We start from the raw sequence: 18,426 nt of genomic DNA on the forward strand, positions 1-18,426 counted from the left end.
GATCGTCCACCCAAATTCAGCCCGTGGATTCGCCCACGGATCCTCCCCGAGGCCTACTGTGCGCCCCGGCGCGCGGGGAAACGGTGCACCCGCGAAACGAGCTTGCAGACGGCCGTGGGCAGGCAGCCAACCCGTAAACATCACAGCGGTAAACATCACACTTGTAGCAGTTCTGTTACCAGCGGACCTGGGTCCCGGATCCGAGCCACTCGACGGGAGAGGCGGCCCTGGGGGCGGACCGGGGCGGGGCCGGGCCCGGCGGTTTATACCCTCGCGCGCCGGCAGCAGACAATACGCCTCCCGGCTCAAGCGCTCCGGACGCCGCCACCGTCCCCGCCGCCGCCGCCGCCTCGGACGCGAGGTGAGTCCGAGCCCCGCTGCCCCGCTGGGCCCCAGCCCCTCCGCCCTCCGCCCCTGCGCCAAGCCCGAGCCCGGCAGGCGAGCGCTCCGGGAACAGCTAGAAAGTTGGGGACCTGTGCCCAGGACTTTCCGTCCCGGGCAGCTGTCGCGTGTGTCACTTTTCGGGCGACGTTTCGGGACGCTGGCTCCGTAACGCACCGTCTCCGGCGGGGGTCTCCGGGTCCCCGCCGGCTACTGTACCAGCCGCAGCCCGTACGGGCCTCAGTCTCCGCCTCCGTGCAATGGGGCGGCCCCGCCCCCGGGGCCGGAGACCCCGTCGCCCCGTCGCCCCGCACCGCCCGCCGGCTCGGCCTCCCGGGGCTGGCCCGCGAACCCGGCCGGAGCGCGGGACCGCCAGTCCCCCGCCGCACCGCCCGGAGTCCACCGACACCGGGAAGATGGCGTCGGGCGCTGGTCCCCGCCGCGACCCGGGCCGCCCCGAGTCGCCGCGCACCTGCCAAGGGCCGGAGAAAGGCTTTGTTGTGGCCGCGGGGGAGTCCGGAACAGGAACTGCGCGCGGAGCGGGGGCGCGGCCGCCGCCCGGCACCTGCCCTCGGCCCGCGCAGGTGCGCCCCGCCGGTGCGCCCCGCGGGCTTCGCAAGCCGAGCGGCTCGCGCGCTCAGCGCTGCAGGGGCCGCGGGCGCCGTCCGGCCGGTGACCGGGAGGGGCCCCGCCGCCGGCCCCGCGCCGCCACAGCAAGCCCGGGGACGCTGGGTGGGGGGTGCTCCGGCCTTGGCACGCCTTCGCTACGAGCCCCAGGCCTCCTGGGCGCGAAACCGCTTTGTAAAACCGTTAATCGTTACTGTAAATTTCGCTGGAAGGAGCCACCCGGGGGGGGGGGGGGGGGGGGGGGGGTCTTTCAGGAAACACCTCTGCTCCCATAATCACAAAAGAAGTTCCTCAATAGGTTCCTTCACAGGGTGCAATCAGATATTCAAGGCCAGAGTAAGTCACGGGGGGGGGGGGGGGGGGCGGGGCGGTGCTTCCCCAGCACCTCCTGTGGCCGCGCGCTGGGTCGGGTCTTCAAGCGGCGCTCCAGCTCCCCAGGAAGGGAGGGTTATCAGCTTTATCCTTCCCCCCGAATGGGGAGGAGGGGGGCAGACGGTGGAGCCCGGTGCTGGCCGACCTCCAAAGACAGGGGGCCTCATTTTACGCATGGAGAATTCATTCCAGGAGGCTGTCAAGCTAAAAAGCCCAGAGCCGTTTTCTGGAAGCCCTCCCAAAACTCCACCCGGCCACTTTCAGCCGTGTTATCTTAGACGGGCTCCTCCACCTCTGAGCCGCAGTTTGTCCGTTCTGTAAAATGGGTCCGTGAGGCTTCCCACCAGGTGTGGAGAACATCCACCCAAGTGCTGCTGGCTTCCCTTAAGAGTGAATACTCTAACCTTGTTTCTACTTATCTTGGGCCTGCCTTTGGGGTAGAGTCTTCCAAGTGGCACATTTTAGGTGTTTAGTGGAGTGATTTTACACTGGTTCTCTAAAGGGTCTGTCTGAGGCTGTAGCTGGGCCTGGATTCCAGCTCTAGCACCTGGCTGGTGGTGCCTCTCTTGCCTGAGGGCTCAGCTTTTCTCCACCCTTCCGCCCCCCACCACTCCGCACTCTAGAATTCGGGGATTTCCCACCGTTTTAACCTCAAGGTCACAGGGCTGTCATTGATGGAGTTGGCTGTGGCTCCTTCAGCTTTACCAGCGTTGCATTGTACAAGTTTATTTTTGCTTGTTTTTGGTTTAAAGTGTCTAAAGCATCTGGAGGGGACTGGCTTCCAGGGTGTGGGCTTTCAGCCAGAGCCCCAGAACGCCCTCTGGGCGGGAAACGAGTTTCATCAGCCTTCAAAGATGGCTGCCAGGTGACTTTCTTTCTTTCTTTCTTTTTTTTTTTTTTTTTTTGGTGGGGACTGCCTGAGCAAGGATGTTTCTGCAAGCACAGGGATCCTTGGCTCTCTGCGGGATGGTGTGAGGCCTAAAACAAATGGAGTGATGATAGACTTAGCACAGCCCCTAGGGAGAGGTGGGTATCAGACTTGTCATCTCTTCCCTACCTCTGTTCCATGCTGCCTCCTCTGAGAAGTCTTTCCTGATTACCTCATCCAGAGGTGCGGCCCTTCCTCTCTTTCCACCAGTTCCTCTGTGTAAGGACCTTAATTTACTGTTTCTCAGGACACTAAAGAGATAGCGCTACCCATTCGGGCTCACTTAGCATGACACTAGCCTGCAGTTCCAGGAGAACGAGGCGGGGGGGGGGGGGGCGGGGACCGATTGTCACCCTTAATGGCGTATCCCCAGCACATCGCAACCTGGGCATGCTGGGAAGAAGCTGGACCGAGGGTTGTACGCGTGTTAATTATCCTAAGTTACATTAGCGTTGTTTGTTTTTATTTTTTTAAACGTTTATTTATTTTTGAGAGACAGAGCATAAGCAGGGGAGGGGCAGAGAGAGAGGGAGACACAGAATCGGAAGCAGCTCCAGGCTCCGAGCTGTCAGCACAGAGCCGGACCACGCGGGGCTCGAACTCACGAACCGCGAGATCGGGGACCTGAGCGGCAGTCGGCCGCTTGGCCCACTGAGCAACGCCCCCGCCCCGGCACATCCTAAGCTGTGTTAATTAGGTGGTTGGTGGGTAGATAAGCTGGGTTTGTGGAGCTACAAGGAAAGTAGCGCTCAGTGTCAGCCCGTTTTTCCTCTGATGCGTGGAAGGGGCTACTTGGGGACCGGCCCCATCCGCTGTCCCCGCTCCCTGGAAAAGCATCCTGTTTTTGGCGAACCCTATTAAGGTTGTAGACAATTAATGGCTTCTTGCTTCCCTTCGCCTCCAACGTAGTGGATCCCACGAGAGTCCGGCTGTTTATTCTCCCTGCTCAGAACAATTCCAAGAGGTTTCAAGGAAGTGCCCGGCACGCTCGTGGCCGCCAGGAAGCCTGCGGTGGGGCCGGAGTGGACAGAGGCCACCGCTCCCCCGTCCCTTTGTCCTGCCTGGTTGGCCGGGGCCAGGCCCTGGGACGAACACAGAATGTAAGCAAATAAGGCCGCCGCCCCCAGTTCCTTGTTGGCACCGGGGCCGGCGGGAGCGAGGCCCGGGCTGGGTGGTCAGCGCACGAAGGCGGGCTCCGGGAGGCCGCCTGAGTTTCGTAGTGTCAATATTAGGATGTGACAATACAAAACACCCGCCGGGCCTTGCCGGGCGCCACGCGGTAAACCTGTTTTTCTGGAGGCGCTAGAAGATGCCGGGTCACCCAGACCGAGAGGACGTACAAGCTTTAGAGCCAAGAGCAGCCCACCTGGCTACTTGGGGGGTGTCGCTGAGATACGGATATTTAGGATGGCGAGTCCCTGCCCCCCTCCCCCCCCCAAGTTGGCCCTCCATGGCTTGGAGCTCGGAAGAGGCTCTGTATCAAGGGGAGGGTGGAGATCTGCTGCGTTGCCCATATGCAGACAATGACGCATCAGGAAAATCCCAGCTCCGACTGGGAGGTGGTTAGCCTGGTATGCACCTCTCCGGAGCCCCAGGTTCCTAATAGTTTCTCATGAGTGAGCACTTACTGTATACAGCGCGTTCGGCCTCTGCCGCCTTCTCACAACTCCCCATCCTCCTGGGCTCTCAGAAGGTGAGGGTCCCCTAGCCAGGAATTGCCCATCGGTGGGATGTGTCCCTCGGTCTGTTTTACAGCCTGTTATCTGCCTCTCCTGCCCCTTATTGTCCTGGCTCTCTAGGCCCCTGCTCTGATCTGGGGCAGACAGACAGGTAAACATTTATTGAGACTATAAATGGGCTAAGTGCCCAGTCAGGGTCTGTTTGCCCAAGGTCCTAGGATAACTCAGATGAGGAGCAGTGAATTCTTTCTGTCTTGGGGAGGGCGGGGAGGAGGTGGGTTGGGGGCCGGGGCTGAAGGAAGGGGCAGCCCCCTCACCGCCCAACTCCCCGTCCCGCGCCATGCCAGCCTGGGGGAGGCAGAAGGAGGCTGTCAAGTCAGGTCCAGGGTTCAAAAGGGCCAGGGGGGCCTGGCCCCTGGGGGCCTGAGGACTAGGTCCTAGGGAGGAAATGGGAGCCCCCAAAACTACTGAGCAGAGCGGAGGGTCAGGATTCAGTGAGCGACTGAAAGTCCTCTACAGCGAGTTCTTCCAGAACTCTGGAAGAAAGGACCCCTGAGGGGCTGCGTCTCTCTCTCTCTCTGGGCCCCTCAGAGCTTGGGTCTAGCAGGGCACCGTCTTTGACTTAACTTTAAACACTTCTTATTTTAATTAATTAACTGCTCTCTAAAGGTTTTATTTATTTATCTATTTTTCATGTTTACATTTTGAGAGCAAGAAGGGGGGAGGGGCAGAGAGAAGAAGACAGAGGAAGCAGGCAGCGTGGAGCCCAGTTCGGGGTTCGAACTCCTAAACAGTGAGATTATGACCTGAGCCAAAGTCGATGCTTAGACTGAGCCACTCAGGCGGCCCCTAAAGATTTTATTTTATTTTAATTTTTTTTAAATGTTTTATTTATTTCTAGGAGAGAGAGAGAGACAGCGTGAGCAGGGGAGGGTCAGAGAGAGAGGGAGACACAGAATCTGAAGCAGGCTCCAGGCTCCGAGCTGGCAGTCAGCACAGAGCCCAACGCGGGGCTCGAACCCACGAACCGCGAGATCATGACCTAAGCGAAAGTCGGACGCCTAACTGACTAAGCCACCCAGGCGCCCCTATTTTAATTTTGTTTAATGTTTATTTACTTTCTGAGAGAGAGAGGAAGAAACAGAGCATGAGCAGGGGAGGGGCAGAGAGAAGGAGAGGGATATAGAGAATACGAAGCAGGCTCCAGGCTCTGAGCTGTCAGCACAGAGCCCGACCTGGGGCTCGAACCCACGAACCATGAGATCGTGACCTGAGCTAAAGTCGGACGCTTAACCGACTGAGCCACCCAGGCGCCCCTATATTAATTTTTTTAAAAATATCTTATTGGGGTGCCTGGGTGGCTCAGTCGGTTAAGCGTCTGACTTCAGCTCAGATCATGATCTCACGGTTGGGTTCGAGCCCCAGGTCGGGCTCTGTGCTGACAGCTCAGAGCCTGGAGCCTGCTTCAGATTCTGTGTCTCCCTCTCTCCGCCCCTCCCTTACTCATGCTCTCTGTCTCTTAGAAATAAATGTAGAAAAAAAAAAAAAGAATATTTTATTTTTTAAGAAATCTCTGTACCCACCGTGGATCTTGAACTCACAACCCCAAGAATGTGAGTCACATACTCTACTGACTGATCCAGCCAGGTGGCCCCCGACCCGCCAGAACTCATTTTAAATGCATGTTTTTTAAACTTAAACACTGCAGGCCCAGGTAGTATCTTGACATCCTGTCCTTTCTAATGGTGATGGAAAAGCACAGGGGTGCACTTGGGTCCCCTTTGGGGTATCAGGGAAGACTTTGACTGGGATCCCCTCGATTCTTTTTGCCCCGTTTTCACATCTGCTTTCTGTTCACTCCGTTGAACTGTGTATTATAACAAAACACCGCAGCCTGGGTAGCTTATAAACCACAAACGTATTTCTCATGGTTCTGGAGACTGGAAATCCAAGGTCAGGGTGCCACGGACTTCCTGTATCCTTGAGAGGGGGACCGGGGGACCGGAAGGGAGCTCTCCTGGGCCTCTTTTAGAAGAACATTAATCCTGGGGTGCCTGGGTGGCTCAGTCAGTTAAGCTTCCAACTCTCCTTTCTTTTTTTTTTTTTTTTTAATATCTAAGAGGGAAAGACAGCACAAGTGAGGGAGGGGCAGTGAGAGACGAGACAGAACCCATCCGAAGCAGGCTCCTTTTTTTTTTTAAATATTTTTAAATGTTTGTTTATTTTTTAAGAGACAGAGCAGAGAGTGAGTGGGGGAGGGGCAGAGACAGAGAGGGAGACACAGAATCTGAAGCAGGCTGCAGGCTCTGAGCTGTCGGCACAGAGCCCGATGCGGGGCTGGAACCCACAAGCCGTGAGATCATGACCTGAGCCAGTCAGAAGCATCCAGCTCCTGATTTCAGCTCAGGTCAGCACCTCACGGTTCCTGGGTTTGAACCCCGTGCTAACAGGATAGAGCCTGCTTGGGATTTTTCTCTCTCTGCCCTGCCCTCCACCCTATGGTGCACTTGCGTGCTTGGCTCTCTCTCAAAATAAATGAATAAGTGTAAAAAAAAGAACACTAATCCCATTAGTGGCGCCTGCATGATCTAATTGCCTCTCAAAGTCCCCACCTCCTGATACCATTCCCTTCAGCATTGGGTTTTCAACTGATGAACTTGGGAGTGGACATAGACATCCCGACCACAGCACTCTGGTGTAGGGCAATTTCAAAATCAGTCATCGAGAGAATAATTAATGTGTTCTGCTTTCTCTAGCTTGGATTGTCTCTATAGATATTTGAGCAGGAAGGGACAAAAAAGAAGCTCTCCTCAAGGCTTGTTTTACAAACGAGGAATTGGGGGTCCAGAGGGGCTAAGGAACTTGTCCAAAGGAAAACAGCCAAGCTGGACTAGGACCCAGGTGGCCCAGCAGCCAGCCGACTGCCCCGTGGCTCAGTGTCCAGAAGCAGTGAGCCCCGGATATTTGCATAAGGCCATCATGGAGAATCTTCCTCTCAGGAGGATCCTGCTAGAAGCAGCTAGCCCCATCGCTTCTCGGCCTTTTGGCTAAGATCAAGTGTAGAAGCAGCTAGCCGTGACTTTTCCTTTTGCTACGCCGGCCCACCCCTTTCCACTTTGGTGGTGGTCGACCTGAGCAGGTGTGGATTGGGGGAGGGGAAGGGGACCCTGGTTTTGCATCATTTCCTATAAACATTCCTGAGCGGACTGAATCAGGCCTGGGGCCGGCCTGGGGCCCGGGGGACGTGGAGCTGAATCAAGCCTGAGCAGACTCCTGCCACACTTTGACCTGAACGGGCTGCGGCGGCCGAGAAAGTGTCCCGGGGTGGCGGCCAGGTTTAATGCAGCTCCTGCCCTCGCCTTGGTGCTGGACAAGCCCTTCACGTTCTAAACCTCATCTGTGAGTGTTGGTAGTGATCCCCCCTCCCCGGGGCGTCAGGCCTGTAAAGCGCCTGATGCGGAGCACTGCACACACGGGCTTAGCTTCGCCGGCATGCCGGCCTCTCCACGCGTGTGCTCAGAAGGCACGATGCTCACGAGGTATCGGGCGCTGACCCCCCGGCACGTCCACTCCGTCACTGTTCAGTGCAAACGTATTGGGCATTTCAGGCCTCAGAGCAAGACTTTTTTCTTGTAATTGTCAAGGCTGCCTTCCTTTTTCTTCTGTTGTATCAACCTGCAAGGCTGGGTCGGTGTATTTTTGGAGCCTGGGGGTGGGGAGCATGACCGGGTGGCCAAGAGCCTCTGAATTTCCGTTCCCAATCCTCTGTGAAGTGGGGCGGACACCGCCTCCCGAGGGGGACCGGCTCAGTAGCTGCACAAAAGGAGGATTGTGGGATCTCCAAGAGCCTTCAGCTGCGCACCCAGAGAGGACAGTCCTTGCCCGAGGCCACAGAGGCCAAGCCAAGATTGGCCACCTGGGTTCAAGTGGGTCAGGCCAGCATCTGCGCTGGCGTTCCCGGGGTGGAAGGCTGCAGCGCCGTGGCTCCCGGGGCCCATCCGAAGCCGCCGCTTTCTAGAACACCCAACTCCCAGAACCCTCCACGGGTGAATTTCCCATTTGTCTTTTTACCTGAAACCTCTTCCTCTCTCCCCTTCCTCCTCTCTTCTTTTTCTGCCTGCCCGCCCCCCACACCCCCCATATCTCCATCACTCAAGGGAAGTGAGCCCTGCCCTCCTCAGGAGTAGTTTCGAGCATCTGCAGGTTCCTGAGGGTGGGGGCTGGAGGCCAGACTCCCCCTTCCAGGTGGAGAGGGTGGGTGGGGACTTGGTTCCTGAAATAGACTTTTAAGACAGATTATTTCCATTTCAGAAAAATTCAAGCTGTTAACCTCAGAACAATCTTTGCTTTTTGTTCAATTTTTTTTTTTTTTCAATTTTTGAGAGTCAGAGAGAGACAGCACAAGCAGGGGACGGTCAGACAGAGATGGAGATACAGAATCTGAAGACAGGCTTCAGGCTCTGAGCTGTCAGCACAGAGCCTGACGCGGGGCTCGAACCCACAAACCGTGAGATCATGACCTGAGCGGGAGTCAGACGCTTGATCGACTGAGCCACCCAGGCGCCCTTTGCTTTATTTTTTGAATCAACGATCGCGGCACATGCGTGGTAGGAAAAGTTCAAGAACACAAAAGCATACGGTTAAAAACATTCAGTACCCCCCCTCCCCCGCCCCAGAGAGACCCCTTCCTCCTCTTTACTCATTGCCTTGCCTCTTCAGGAGATGATCTGTGCAGATCGAAATGTTTGTCTGTTTATGTCCTTTGTTTTTCACACACACTTGGCAATACAGTTACAGTTACAAGCTGTTCTGTTCCCTGCTGTGTGCATAGCCACGTGCCTTCAAGATCCCGGCCTCCTTGCTTGTGTTTTTCAAGGCTGCCGGGTACATGCAGGGGTCGCTGCAGGGAACAGTCCTAGAAACCAAGGGTTTTGTGCACTTGCTGCTTTGGTAGGTACTCAACCCACTCTCCTCTGGGTTTGTTGCTTCGGTGGCCGGCCCTGGAGCCCCTGCCACGGGGCAGAAAGTGGGCAACGGCTGCTTCATCTTACTCTTTGCTCTGGAGGCTGTGCTGTTTCCATGCAGAAGAGCCCTCTCTGAGCTAGGCTCAGAATAGGTGACAGTCCTGGTCACACGGCAGTGGCAGAGCTGGGGCTGGAAGGAACCTGGGTCTGTCTTGGCTGAGGGCAGGGCTTTTCTGCCTGAGCGTGCACCTGCTGCCTTGAGCCCTGGGTGCCCTGTAAACCAGGGCCCCAGCCCCGGCCTGGGCAGCCAGCGGGGCTGGTGCTTGGGTCAGGTATGGGTGGGAAGCCCCGATGGGGAAAAACTGAAACGAGGACCCAGGGTTTCTCAGCTGGGCCCACCCAGCAGCCACTGGCTGGGTCCCCAGGACTCCAGTGACCGGTGGGAATTGATGGGGCTCCAGGGCTGTCCCACCTGTTCAAGGCACATGGGGACACATGGCGAGGCTGGGTGTGGGGAGACTGAGGCCGCAGCCTCCAGGGAGGGGCGTGTGCTCTGAGACCGCAGGTGTTCTTATGGCCGTGTGGGCTGCACTCCCCTGCACACAGACGGGCCTGGCACCCCCAGCGCTGCGGGTAAAACCACGTTCCTGGCTGGTGTTTCCACTGAGTGTGGAGGAGGGGGAGTGTGTGGGCCGCAGCCTGGGTGGGGAACACGTGGCTAGGCGCGCCTTCCTTTTTGCAAATCTGCTGGAAGAAAAATAGACGCTGGGCCCCCAGTGACCTCAGTAATGGCCTTTGTTTGGTCCTTTGACGAATGTGCTCCGTGTTGTATGCTGGAAACCAGGGTCCAATGACCGTGGCAGCCCCTGGTTTGTCACCTTACGTGGTGTTCGTGCCTGGACATTAACGTTATTAATTTATTTATCGGTTTTCATTTCTATTAAAGTTTTTTTAAAGTTTTATTTTTGAGAGAGAGCATGAGCGAGGGAGGGGCAGAGAGAGGGAGATACAGAATCCGAAGGTGTCAGCACAGAGCCTGACGCGGGGCTCGAACCCACAAACCACAAGACCGTGACCTAAGCTGAAGTTGGGAGCTTATAGAGCCACCCAGGCGCCCCAAGTATCCTCATTTAGAAGGGGAGAAGCTTGAGACACAGAGAGTCTATGCTCTAAACTGCCAGAGAGGAGGAAAGAGCAGCTCACGGTGCGGTTGGTTGGAGATTGAAGGGAGCAGGGACAGAAGCTGAGCTCTCATCAGCGCGAGGTTCACGGAAGGAACCGGGGCCAAGGTTGGATTGGCAGTTGGGGCTGGAGAGGCGGCCAGGGGAAGAAGAGAGGACCCTGATCCCCGAGGCGACTGGGGAGCCGAGTGGAGCGGAGGCCGGGTCAGATCCGAGGCTGCTGCTCGGGGGTCAGATTGGAGAGAGGCCGGGGGAGACTTGAGGCCGGCTGGGCCGTGCAGGGGCGCCGGGATGGGGGGGCAGTGATCGGCTCTGGGCTCCCCTGGGGCGGTGGGACCGCTGCGGGGCCTTTGCTCCGAGCTCCCTGACCGCGCTCTGATTTCTCCCACTCAGATCTAGAGCCCCGCGCCCGCCCAGGCCTGGCTGTGTGACAGTCCTGGCCCCGGGCTCGGGTCAGGGCCGCCCTGGGAGCAGGTGCCCCGACATCAGCTGGGACTATAATAGGCGGTTCGTGCTGCTTCGTGCCTCGTCTGGGGTCATTATCCCCATTTAATAGATGAGGAAACCGAAGGCCTTGCCCGAGCAAGTGAGCAGTCGGGTTAGGAGGTTCACCCAAGACCCCCCTCCCCCCCCACCTGTCCAGAGTGTCTGCGCCGGAAGCACAGCTCTGGCAACGAGCAAGCACAGACCTGGGGAGGAGAGTCTGGTGTCTGTCCTGGGTCAGCTCAGACTGGGGGGCAGGCCGGTGGGGGTGGGGGACGCTTGGGAAGGGGCGATGTGGGCCCTGCCCCCAAACAGTTCAGTCAGCTGGGGGAGTCCCACCCCGCTGCTCCCCCTGGAGCTGGTGAGATGCAGGTCTCAGGCCCCCCCGTGACCCCCGCCCCAGGTGGTCGTGGTCAGCCATGTGCTCCTGTATGGCTCAGGGGCCCCATTCCCGTTTGGCGCCCAGGGATCCTGGGAAGGGCTGCTGGAGGCAGATGGATGCGGGGACAGCAGGTCAAGGGGAGGCTCAGGCTACATGCCCACCGGAGCCTCCTTGTGGCCCCTTGGCTGCGGGGAGGCAGGGGTTTCCACGGGAGCACACAGCAGCCTCTGGGGAGAGAGCAGCCCCTCGCTGGGGTGTGGCGTTGAGGGTGAGGGTGTGCTGGGGACAGATGCAAATGAGGGCTGGGACTGCTTTTCTTGGGGAATTGCCATTTGCATAGACACCTAGGTCCCTAGGGCCTGAGGGCAGCCAGAGGCTCTGGTCACAATTCCTTAAAAGCTACTGTCAGCGGAAGCTGAAGGGCGAACACACAGCGCTCACACTCTGCCATGTTATAGCTTGTCTGTGAAAGTTGTCTCCGTTTATTTGGGTCCTTTATTCCCTTTGCTGAAGTTTTACATATTTATTTTTTAAGATTTTTAAATTTTTAAATGTTTCTAAATCTTTATTTATTTTTGAGAAAGAGAGACAGAGCATGAGCAGGGGAGGAGCGGAGAGAGAGAGGGAGACACAAAATCCAAAGCAGGCTCCAGGCTCTGAGCTGTCAGCACAGAGCTCGACATGGGGCTCGAACTCACAAACCGTGAGATCATGACCTGAGCCCAACCAAGTTGGACGCATAACTGACTGAGCCACTCAGGGGCCCCTTAAAAATTTTTTTAAAGTTTATTTATTTATTTTGAGAGACGGAGAGAGCGGGGGAGAGAATTCCAAGCAGGCTCCACACTGTCAGCGCAGAGCCCGATGTGGGCCTTGAACTCACAGACCACGAGATCATGACCTGAGCTGAAGTCAGATGCTCACCTGACTGAGCCACCCAGGCGCCCCAGGCATTAAAAAAATTTTTTTTTAATGTTTATTTATTCTTGAGAGATAGAGACAGAGCAAGAGGAGGGGAGGGACAGAGAGAGGGGGAGACATAGAATTCGAAGCAGGCTCCAGGCTCCGAGCTGTCAGCACAGAGCTCGATGCAGGGCTTGAACTCACAAACCACGAGATGATGACTGGAGCCGAAGTCAGACACTTAACCGACTGAGCCACCCCGGCGCCCTGGCATTTTTTTTAAAAAATCAGAACGGGGTGTCTGGGTGGCTCAGTTGGTTAAGCATCCAGCTTTGGCTTGGGTCATGATCTCAACAGCTCATGAGTTCGAGCCCCACATAGGGCTCTGTGCTGACAGCCTGGAGCCTGGAGCTGCTTCGGATTCTGTGTCTCCCTCCCTCTCTCTCTCTCCCCCTCCCCCACTCATGTTCCGTCTCTCCTTCAAAAATTAACAAACATTTAAAAAATTTAAAAACATCAGATTCATTCCTGACTGAAAGCCTATGTCTGCAAACATGGATTTATTTGCTACCGTATTTTCTGGTTGCCTTGTTGCTATTGATTTTTGTATGTTGATCTTGTATCTGGCAGCCTTGAAACTCTGTGTTTGCAAGAGGCGATTCTCTTTGTTTTCTCCATAAACGTTCATTTCATACCTACTAGAAGTCTTCTCTCTCTGATCTTCTTGAAATGATCTCATTTTGTTTTGCGGCTTGAATATTTTGCATCGTTTATTATTTCAGCAGTCTAAATGATTTCACTGGTGACTTCTTTTTTTCCTTAATGTTTATGTTGAGAGAAAGCTCGAGCAGGGGAGGCACAGAGGGAGAGGGAGTGAGAATCCCAAGCAGGCTCCGCGCTGCCAGCACAGAGCCCAGCCAGTGTGGGGTTCCATCCCACAGAACGTGAGATCGTGACCCGAGCGGAAATCAAGAGCCAGACGCTTAACCGACTGAGCCCCCCAGCTGTCTTTTTAAACGAGCAAAACTTGAATATGCTGTCAGTGCCAGGTTGTGGCTGGAGGGGAGTCCCCAGTCAGCCCGGGAATGGGGTCTGCGGCTTCCAGCTCCCTCTGTCCGTCTCTGGCTACCGAAGAAGCTTCAAACCGCACTATAATGGTTTTGTGATCTAGTTTATTCAAAAGTGTTGTTGAAGAACTTTACATTGTAGATGGATCTAGATTCACCGCATACCTTGTCTTTTTCTTTTCTTTTTTTAATTTTTTAATGTTCATTTTTGAGAGAGAGACAGAGAGCATGAGCAGGGGTTGGGGAGAGAGAGAAGGAGACACAGAATCCGAAGCAGGTTCCAGGCTCCGAGCCGTCAGCACAGAGCCCGACGCGGGGTTCGAACTCGTGAACTGCAAGATCGTGACCTGAGCTGAAGTCGGACACTCGCCCGACGGAGCCACCCAGGCGCCCCTCTTCCTTTTTTTAAGTAAGCTCTAATGCCATGTCAGGCTGGAACTCATGACCCCAAGATCAAGAGTCAGGCCCTACGGATGGAGCCAGCCAAGCACCCCACACCTCATAGCTTTTAACTGCTGCCTTGTGTTCCCTGGAACCGATGTGTAAGGACTGTGCACTCAGAACGGTCCATGCGCTGCTGTGAAGGCGCTAGCAGCATTTTCGGGGTTTTAGAAATGTCACCTGACCCTCCCTGCGGGGCGTGTCCTTGCCTGACCGAGCGGGAGGGAGTTGCTGGGTCCCACGGCTGCGTGGCTTTTTACCGCTTTGCCTGCAGGTGCTCTCCACAGGTGGGAGCACCCCACCTCCCTCCTCCACAGGGTCTGACCTGACAGCTCCTTTCAGCCCACAGGGGAAGGTGCTGTCCTGACAGGTGCAGGCGGCATATGTCAGGCCACAGGCCCTTTGGGGCCGTTGTGGCTGTGTTTACATGTCTGATTTCTCCTGCGCTCCGCTCCTGCGAGAGGAGCTGCCTTTCAGGCTGGGCTTTCATCTGGAACAGACGTGAGGCTACTGCCCTCCCTGTAGGAAACTGAAACAGCCCTCTTGAGGCAAATTCTGGAACAATGCTGTGCTTGTGTGGCGTCCTGTCCCGAAGGCCGGAGTGCCTCAGCCCCCCGGATGCCCATCTGCGCCCGTCATGACATCGCAGAGTGTCCGTGTCTGACCCTGACCGTGTTTCGGACGCACTGTGGACAGTAACCTGTCTGGCCTCGCCCTTCAATACCTGCAGATTCCAAACCCCCCTCTGTGCTCCCTTGAACCTGTGCCCTGGCTTTGTGTTTCCCCTCATCACCCTTTAACACTGAAAGCAGGGAGTGTGCGCCCTCAAGGTTTGTGCCTGGACTGGTGTCCCCTGAGGGTCCCCAGGTGCGGCTGATGGCACTTCCGGGATGAATGTTGCCCACCCTGAGCTGGGGAGCACAGAGACGAGACTCTCTCCCTTCTTGGCTTAATCATGAACTTTCCCACGCCCCCAGTGTCGTCTTACTGAATACCTGCCTTAAAGGTCAGGGATCCAACACGAGAGGGTTCTATCAGCTCAGAGCAGGCTAACGTGAAGAATCAGAAAAAATTGTAAAGCCCAGGATACTATCGTAAGACAGGGGGTTGAAGTGCAAAGGTCCTAACAATTGGTGCCTGTACCCTCAGCCTCCCGCCTGCTAAGTGACAGGGCTGGGATTTGAACTCGGGTCCTTTGGTTCCACAGTCTTCATTACGTTCTGGACCTAAGGCTGTTCAGTACAGTGTGGGGTAGCTTGTGGTGAACCAGGTCACAGAATCCTACCAGGCTATCACCAGTGATGATGTGGGAGGGAATCCACAATCCTCCTAGAATAGGGGGGCCTTTGGCTACAAGGACCCGGAAAGGACGTGAAGGGGGATTTGAATGTGTTGGGCTTTCTTCTTAAGAGTTTTTATTTTAAATATTTTTACTGTTTATTTTGAGAGAGAGAATAAGTGGGAGAGGGGCAGAGCAAAAGGGAGACAGGATCTGAAGCAGGCTCTCCACTGTCAGCCCAGAACCCGATGTGAGGCTCGAACTCACAAACTGACATCATGACCTGAGCTGAAATCAGGAGCCAAAAGCAAGAGTCAGGTGCTCTCTCTACACACTGAGCCACCCATGTGCCCTGAGTTTTATTTTTCTTACACGGCTAGGCTGGCTGTGGCTTGTGTTTTTGCAAGCTTCGGATAATGTCATCAGAGAGCCAGGCTCTGTCCCTCTCTCTGCATATTCTCCTGCGTGCAGGGAATCCTTAGTGTCCAACACCTCGGGATCATAAAATGGCTGCTGCCACTCCAGCCTTCACTCCTGTGTCGAAGGCATTAAGGAGGGAGAAGAGCTGCCCTGGTGAGGCTGCTCCCTTTCAGTCCCCGCATCAGACTTCTAAGGCCTCATTGACCAGAACTGGGTTTTGTGTTCCCCACCAGCTGCAAGGCATGCTGGGAAAGTGAAGACGGGAGAGTCCCAGTTGGCTTAGATGCACAAGGATTCAATCCGTGTCTCTCTCTCCCCCAGAGAAGAAATGTCTCACACAGGACCCCTCTCCAGGGACGTCTTTTTGAGCACCTTCCTGCAGGAGCATGGCCCGGAGGTTCTGGACGTTCCTGGCATGACCGATCTCGCGGAGTACTATGATCCTGGGCCCTCCCCTAACGGGTATGTCCCAATAACACTCTGGGGGCCCCACCCACCCCCTTTTCTGGTCGGTGACTTTGGAGATACGGTTAGAAGAGCAGGCCTTGTGCGCTCCCCAGGCAGGGCTCCAGAGCGGAAATTCCCTAGGTGTGGCCTGGAGCCCTGCGCCCTGGGCACGGCCACTTTGCTCTGATATCCGCCCACAGAGGCCCTCGGCGGCCGGCATATTCCCAGGGCGGACCTCGGCACTGCCACCAAAATGACTTAAACCTGTGGCTTTAGGACTGGGTGTCTCCTGGGCCTCAGTGACCATGGTCACCTCTTCACGGCCTTTTGATGGGATCGTTCCCAAATTTTAGAAAATCAGGAGGAGCCTGAGGCCACTTCACACACGGCTCCTGTTAGGACAGCAAAGGTGGGGGGGAGGGGGTCTTCCGGGCTTAGCCTCTCGGTTCTGGACGTTTCTCTTCTGCCTTAGGCCTCAGGGTTCTCTTAGTCATTATTAGGTCCCAGACCTGGGCACTGGGGCTCGTTGGGATTTTAGAGCTGGAGGGACCTGGAAATCTGGCTCCTGTCCGTGCTCCGCGTGTACATGGCAACAGGGCGCGTCCGGCCCTGGACAGTGTGTTCCTGAGCTCCCACAGGGTATTGATAGAGGTGGGACCTCAGCCCGCCGTCCGACCTTTCATTGCCGCTGGAGTAAGAGAGCACGGACCCCAGGACACTTGGGCAGGTGTCTGGGTCTGAGCTGGGAGCCTCTGGGAGGCCTGTCTGCCTGGAAATTCCCAGATGGAAGGTGCGGGCAAACCCCTGAGAGCAGGGCTGAAGCCAGCCCACTGCGCGGGTGGGGGGGAGGGGACCTGCTGTGCACACATGGCTCCCTGCCCTCCCAGGCGGGGGTGGGGTGGGGTGGGGGCGCACATCAGGGAGTGCACCTAGGGACCAGACCTCACTGGCAGGTGCTTTCCTCCCATGCCTTGCTCTGTCGCCCCTGGGCTCCCACGAGGCCCGGCCCGAGTGGCCTGGGGAGCCTGGGTGTGTGGGGTCACCGCACAGCCACACCCCTGATCCCCGTGCCCTCCCCGCAGCAACAGCCCCGACGACGTGGCCATGCGGCTGGCCTTCATTGGGGACGAGATGGAAGTGAGGTGGATGGTGCCCCGCGTTGGCGAGCTGCCCGGGATGGCCGTGTACAGGTGGGCGCCGCCCCCCAGGCCCCGGGACGAAATCGCTCCCCTCCCAGGAGCCCCGAGCCCCTGCTCCGTGGAGAGAGGCCCTCATCCACGGAGCCGCCCAGAGAAGGGGGGTGGGGTGGCCGTGGATGCGAGGGAACAGGGCCCTCTTCTCCCCACAGGGGTCACCTGCGATAAAGGCCGTCTCTGCCCCCGTTCCTGCAGTAACGGCTCTGCCTCCCCTCCCACCTGTCTCCCAGCTTGGCCTTCACCTACGGCCAGACGGGCCTGAGAGGTGTCCTCAGGAGTCTCATGGAAGGTCTCGCCAACCTCAGGGAGAACATCCGCATCTGGAGCTTCCTGACCCTCAGGAACAGGGTAAATAAGCCTCGAGAGTCCATGACCTTGACTTCTTCCCCTCCTGCACGGGCTGATACGCTCCCCAGGGCATGTCTTCTGAGGGTGCCACAGACCCCACTGCTCCCTACTGTCTTGTCTTGCCTGCTTCTCCTCTTTTCTACTCGCGCCTGGTCCCAGACGCCTTTGGCTTTGGGATGCCCGGTTCACGGACTCCAGTTTGCCTGTGCCCGTGCTTCGTTGGGCAGATGGGACTGGCTCCTCCCTCATCTGCCTGGCAGGCGCCTCCTCCCCCGAGCATCTCTCCTGAGCACTCCCCAGTCCTCCCTGGGTGGGCCGGCTTCTCCTCCTCTGCCCTGTCCTCGGGGCCTATGCCCCACCCCACCTGTGCCCGTCTTTCTGGTCCCCTTGTCCTCGACCTGTCCCCTTTGGAGTGGGGCGCTCCTGTGTCCCCCGCCTTCCCTGATTCCTTCTTCCCACCCCACTCCCTGCCGCGCCGGGCTCGTCCGTGTGACCGCAGAGCGGAATGAGCACCCCTGTCCCAGGCTGCAGGCCCTCACCCCTCTCCCCTCCCCCTTGGTCCCACAGGTGGCCCCCAACGCGGGACGCGGGCTGGCGCTGTCCCTGCTGCTGCTGGTGCTGCTGCTCGGCTGGGGGCTGCACCTCCTCCAGTGACCCCCTGCTGCTGCTCAGTGTGGGGGCGGGGCTGGCCCCGCCCCCCTGACCTGACCACCACCCTGGAGGTGGCCTCAGTTGGTTTTGTTGTCTTTTTAACAGTTTTCTGATGATCCTTTTTTTTTTTTTTTTTTTTATTTAAACTCTGAGTGCTGGGACACTACTGAGGTTTCATACTAGTTTGTTCTTTTTCTTTTTTGTAAGAGAAATGAATTCCTTATACCTCTGGGGTCGTTACTGGGTAACTGCCCGCGCCAAGGCTCTCCTGGCCCCATGCCGAGCAGTGGCCGGTCCCCGGAAGGAGCCTTCCTGTCCCAGGTCGGTCATCCGGCGGGCAGCGGGGGGAGTGCTGGCCGCACCCCCGTGTCTGTGATGCCCGCGGCAAAGAGAAAATCTGCTGGACTAGATTTCTGAGGGGTAGGAGAGCTCAATAAAATGTTGGTTTCCAGCTGGTCTCTGGTCCTCTCTGGGGTCTGCAGTGTGGGCTTGGTCTTGCCCCCACAGGAGAGTCATGGGGGGGAGGGGGGAGGCGGGCGTGCACCTCGCCACCTGTGCGTGATCACAGCCTGCGGGCTCTTTCCTGCACCTGCTGTCAGAGCCCGGCCCAGCACCATCAGGTTTACTCCTCCATTCTGCCTGGTGCCTGAATCCTACCATTAGGGATTATTTCCTTT

The 18,426-nt window shown here is 57.1% G+C and overlaps 1 protein-coding gene across 1 annotated transcript; it reads left to right on the forward strand.

The window, feature by feature from the left end:
• Positions 1-315: 315 nt before the first annotated feature.
• Positions 316-18,199, forward strand: BIK (BCL2 interacting killer). Its single transcript, XM_039236470.1, has 5 exons — positions 316-361; positions 15,429-15,569; positions 16,637-16,744; positions 16,981-17,098; positions 17,666-18,199. Exons 2-5 carry the CDS (start codon positions 15,436-15,438, stop codon positions 17,750-17,752), a joined length of 447 nt encoding a protein of 148 aa, XP_039092401.1. The 5' UTR covers positions 316-361; positions 15,429-15,435; the 3' UTR covers positions 17,753-18,199.
• Positions 18,200-18,426: the final 227 nt, after the last annotated feature.

The sequence above is a fragment of the Hyaena hyaena genome, unplaced genomic scaffold (assembly GCF_003009895.1).
Source record: "Hyaena hyaena isolate Hyena2069 unplaced genomic scaffold, ASM300989v1 scaffold_4, whole genome shotgun sequence".
Classification (NCBI taxonomy): domain Eukaryota; kingdom Metazoa; phylum Chordata; class Mammalia; order Carnivora; family Hyaenidae; genus Hyaena; species Hyaena hyaena.